The sequence below is a fragment of the Rhagoletis pomonella genome, unplaced genomic scaffold (genome assembly GCF_013731165.1).
Source record: "Rhagoletis pomonella isolate Grant_MI unplaced genomic scaffold, Rhpom_1.0 Rhpom_scaffold_00005, whole genome shotgun sequence".
Classification (NCBI taxonomy): Eukaryota; Metazoa; Arthropoda; class Insecta; order Diptera; family Tephritidae; genus Rhagoletis; species Rhagoletis pomonella.
Genome location: NW_023458559.1, coordinates 82,712,362 through 82,715,601, shown reverse-complemented (window position 1 = coordinate 82,715,601; position 3,240 = coordinate 82,712,362). Strand labels below are relative to the sequence as shown.

General features: G+C 38.6%; 1 protein-coding gene across 1 annotated transcript in view; it reads left to right on the top strand.

The window, feature by feature from the left end:
- Nucleotides 1-3,240, top strand: part of LOC118740248 (ecdysone-induced protein 75B-like) — a 142,499-nt gene that overhangs the window by 10,483 nt on the left and 128,776 nt on the right. The window contains exon 3 of the mRNA XM_036471745.1: nucleotides 6-1,187. Within this exon, the coding sequence (XP_036327638.1) occupies nucleotides 6-1,187 (1,182 nt within the window). The remainder of the gene's footprint in view (nucleotides 1-5; nucleotides 1,188-3,240) is intronic.

Genomic DNA, 3,240 nt, shown 5'->3' with positions numbered 1-3,240 from the left:
AAGACATGTTTACTCACCACAATCCAACACAAGGGATCAAACTCAATTGCAGCAAACCGTTACTAACACAAGTGCACAGATTGTACAACGCGTTTCCCAATCCGAGCAACAAGATTCTATTGCTGCACCGCAAATTATTATAACTCGATCTTTGCCTATGCAACGTCGGCATTCTGGTAGTCCTTCACATTATCAGCGCAATGCTCCCAACACTTCGAATTCTGTACTCACTTCTTCACCCTCCTCTCAGCAGTCTCTTCAAGAGTATGCTTCACACCGTTCGCCACAACCATCTCCACCTCCGTTGTTGCTACAGCAACATGTTCGGGTTATAAGAGATGGTCGATTGCACGAAGAAACGGCGTCCGGATCGGTTGTGACATCTCGTCGTTCGGTTTCCCCTCCTCCGTTATTACATCATCACCAATCGCGTTCTGCACCTGTTTCTCCGGTAGTAACGCGACGTTATTCTATTTCCCCTCACACCACACCTGCATTATCCCTATCGCAACAAAAATCATCTGAAAATCATCAGCGGCATTCACAACTTGTCATAAACAATAGTAAACCACAGTTATCCGACATTTCAGGACAATATCAGGGCCATATACTGCATTCACCTCCGCTGCCACCGCCTCCACCACCTCCACCGCCGCAACAGATATCATCAGCAATAGCTGCTACGACGCCATCCTCCCAAATAATGATCAATACTCCTTTGGGCACAAATAGCCAGCAACATCAGCAGTACGTTTTATCATCATCTGCCCGGAAATACCTCGTTACAACAAGCACTCGTCAGTCATGTTCAATGTCTGTAACGAGTTCTCCACGTCAACAACAGCACATTCATTTTGCTCAACAAAAACATCAGCACTCACAACGATATCATCAAGAGGAAAATACTTTATCTCAAGCGGTACCAGCTGCGTCATCTTCAATGTCTACCCTCACACGAAACTTTCGAATGCCTGTGGTTACCAGTAGTATTAGAAGCAATAACAATAACAGCAACGATCTTCATTTTCAAAGTCACAGCAACACTGCCATGCGTCCACCGCCTCCGCCGCCACCAAAAATCAAAAACACTTCCTCTTCTTCCGGTTTGCCCAGTAGCAGCAGTGGGGCTGGCACCACTTTAAGTTGCGCCAGTAGTGAAGAGCCATCCAGCTCGATTCCGGATTTAGGTAAGTTTTAGTAATATACATATATATGTAAATAAAATTCCTGGATATTTCCAAGATCCCAGAAATCATGGGCCATATTCATAGTGAGAATAAAGTCGACTCTAAAGTTAGGTGCACAGTTTTGTCATAATTTTCAATGGAATGCTGTCAAAAAAGCTGCAGCTAACTTTAGAGTAAACTTTTTCTCCACCAAGAATATGCCCCTATGTTATTTTTAACCTACTTCAAAATCTGAGGAAGGTTATCAATTCATCGGAATATATTTAAAAAAAAATTATTTATTTTTTTTACGTATGTATGGGCACGTTCAGAAGGCGCAACAGCTCAGTAACTTTTGCGATTGCACCTTCTGAACGCGTTGTTTTGTACTTCTGATCAACTGAACAGTTTCGTGTTAGATGATCGTAATGTTTTTCTGATCATTTGAGACAACATGTTGTGTGTTTTGAATTTAATAGATAATGTATCAAGCCGTCCAGAAGACGCATTCCTATCACTGATTTTTTTAACAACGGTTGCACTCAACTGCTGCGTCTTCTGAACCTACCCTATGCATGCATGAAAAAATTAGAAATAACATTTCTCCATTACTTTATCTTTGAAAGAAGAAATTGTATTCAATATTTCTTCGTTCGTAACTTCTATATTTCTGTGGATGTTTAGTAAAGCAAAACCATTTCATCTTTGTTTCCCAGTTTTACTTCGTAAATATGATTTATGCTTAAAAGGAGAATTCGCTGCAAGCAACTCTCTCATGAAGTGTTGCGCCTATCTGCAAGAATCGGTATACAACCTACTTTTAGGTATACTGATTGATTGCAAGTTTTAATAACGTCTAGGAATGTTGTTAGACTATGCTCCGTAGGTACATTGAAAAAATTCCTGTAAAGAAACCTAATAAGTGAATTTATCACACCTTTTAAATGCCGTATAAGTAAACTTTCTAAATCAACTGTCAAAATTTGAAGGGAAACTCGTTTACAAATTTCTGATAAATTTAGCTAACAATTTCACGGAACAATCTTGATAAACTGAAGCCAATGGAATTCTGTCGCAAGTGTAAACGAATTAGAGTATTGGACGTTCATGTAACAGATATTAACTTAAATATCGGTACTGAAACGCTGAAGTATAAGCATAGCATTTAAATTTGAAATGTAGAAAATTACCTTTGACATATTTTAACAGATGACAATTGAAATTTCAAAATTCGTTTGGTTGAAGGCGTAAATTTAAAAATAGCATCCGGTGCCCACGGGTTTTCAAGGAGTTCATAATTGCCGTTATCGCTTAGTTAACGACGAAAAAAATTTGACACATCATTAAGCGGAATCTGGAAGAATGTGAATATATAAATCGGTCGCAGGGAATGTAAAACATGATTTTCGGGATGCAGAGGGTTGTGAAATTACCGGCATCTTGAAAACAATGCTGGACAAAACTTTTTAGAACTTCAAGAAGCGACCATTTTTAGGCCTTAATAAAACTACACCTCATCGTTAGTATTCATATATGGCAGCAAAATTCCAATAGATTTGTCTCTATCTCATCATTAATACACTGGGAACTTTGGATATCGGTGACTTACTCTGGAATAGAGATGGGCTCGGGACTAAATATTTAATCGCGATCCCGTCCATCTCGACACTTTGTATAATTGTACCGCGGGTCCCGAAATCTATCACTAAGAAACATTCACGTTTTTTCAAATTAATTTTAAATAATAAAAAAAAAAATTATGAAAGCAATTTGATTTTTACCACTTCGAAAGCTTCAAAAGCCTTAGAATTCAATTCAAAGATATGCGTGTGGTATACATCCATCCCTTACTAAAGTAAGCAGTAAGGTTTGCTAAAGTAAGTACAAAAGATTAGACATGGAACGACAAAGATTAGAGCATGAGCCACTTAACAGTAGTAACAGTTTTTTTTTGAATTTCTAATTGTGTCGTTATTGCACAGGACCATCGATATACAGATTTTCGAAGCGGTATTCTCAGAGGTGGGCACTCAGGGTTGCCACTTTGGTAAATTGTTACCAAAATTGGTAGAAA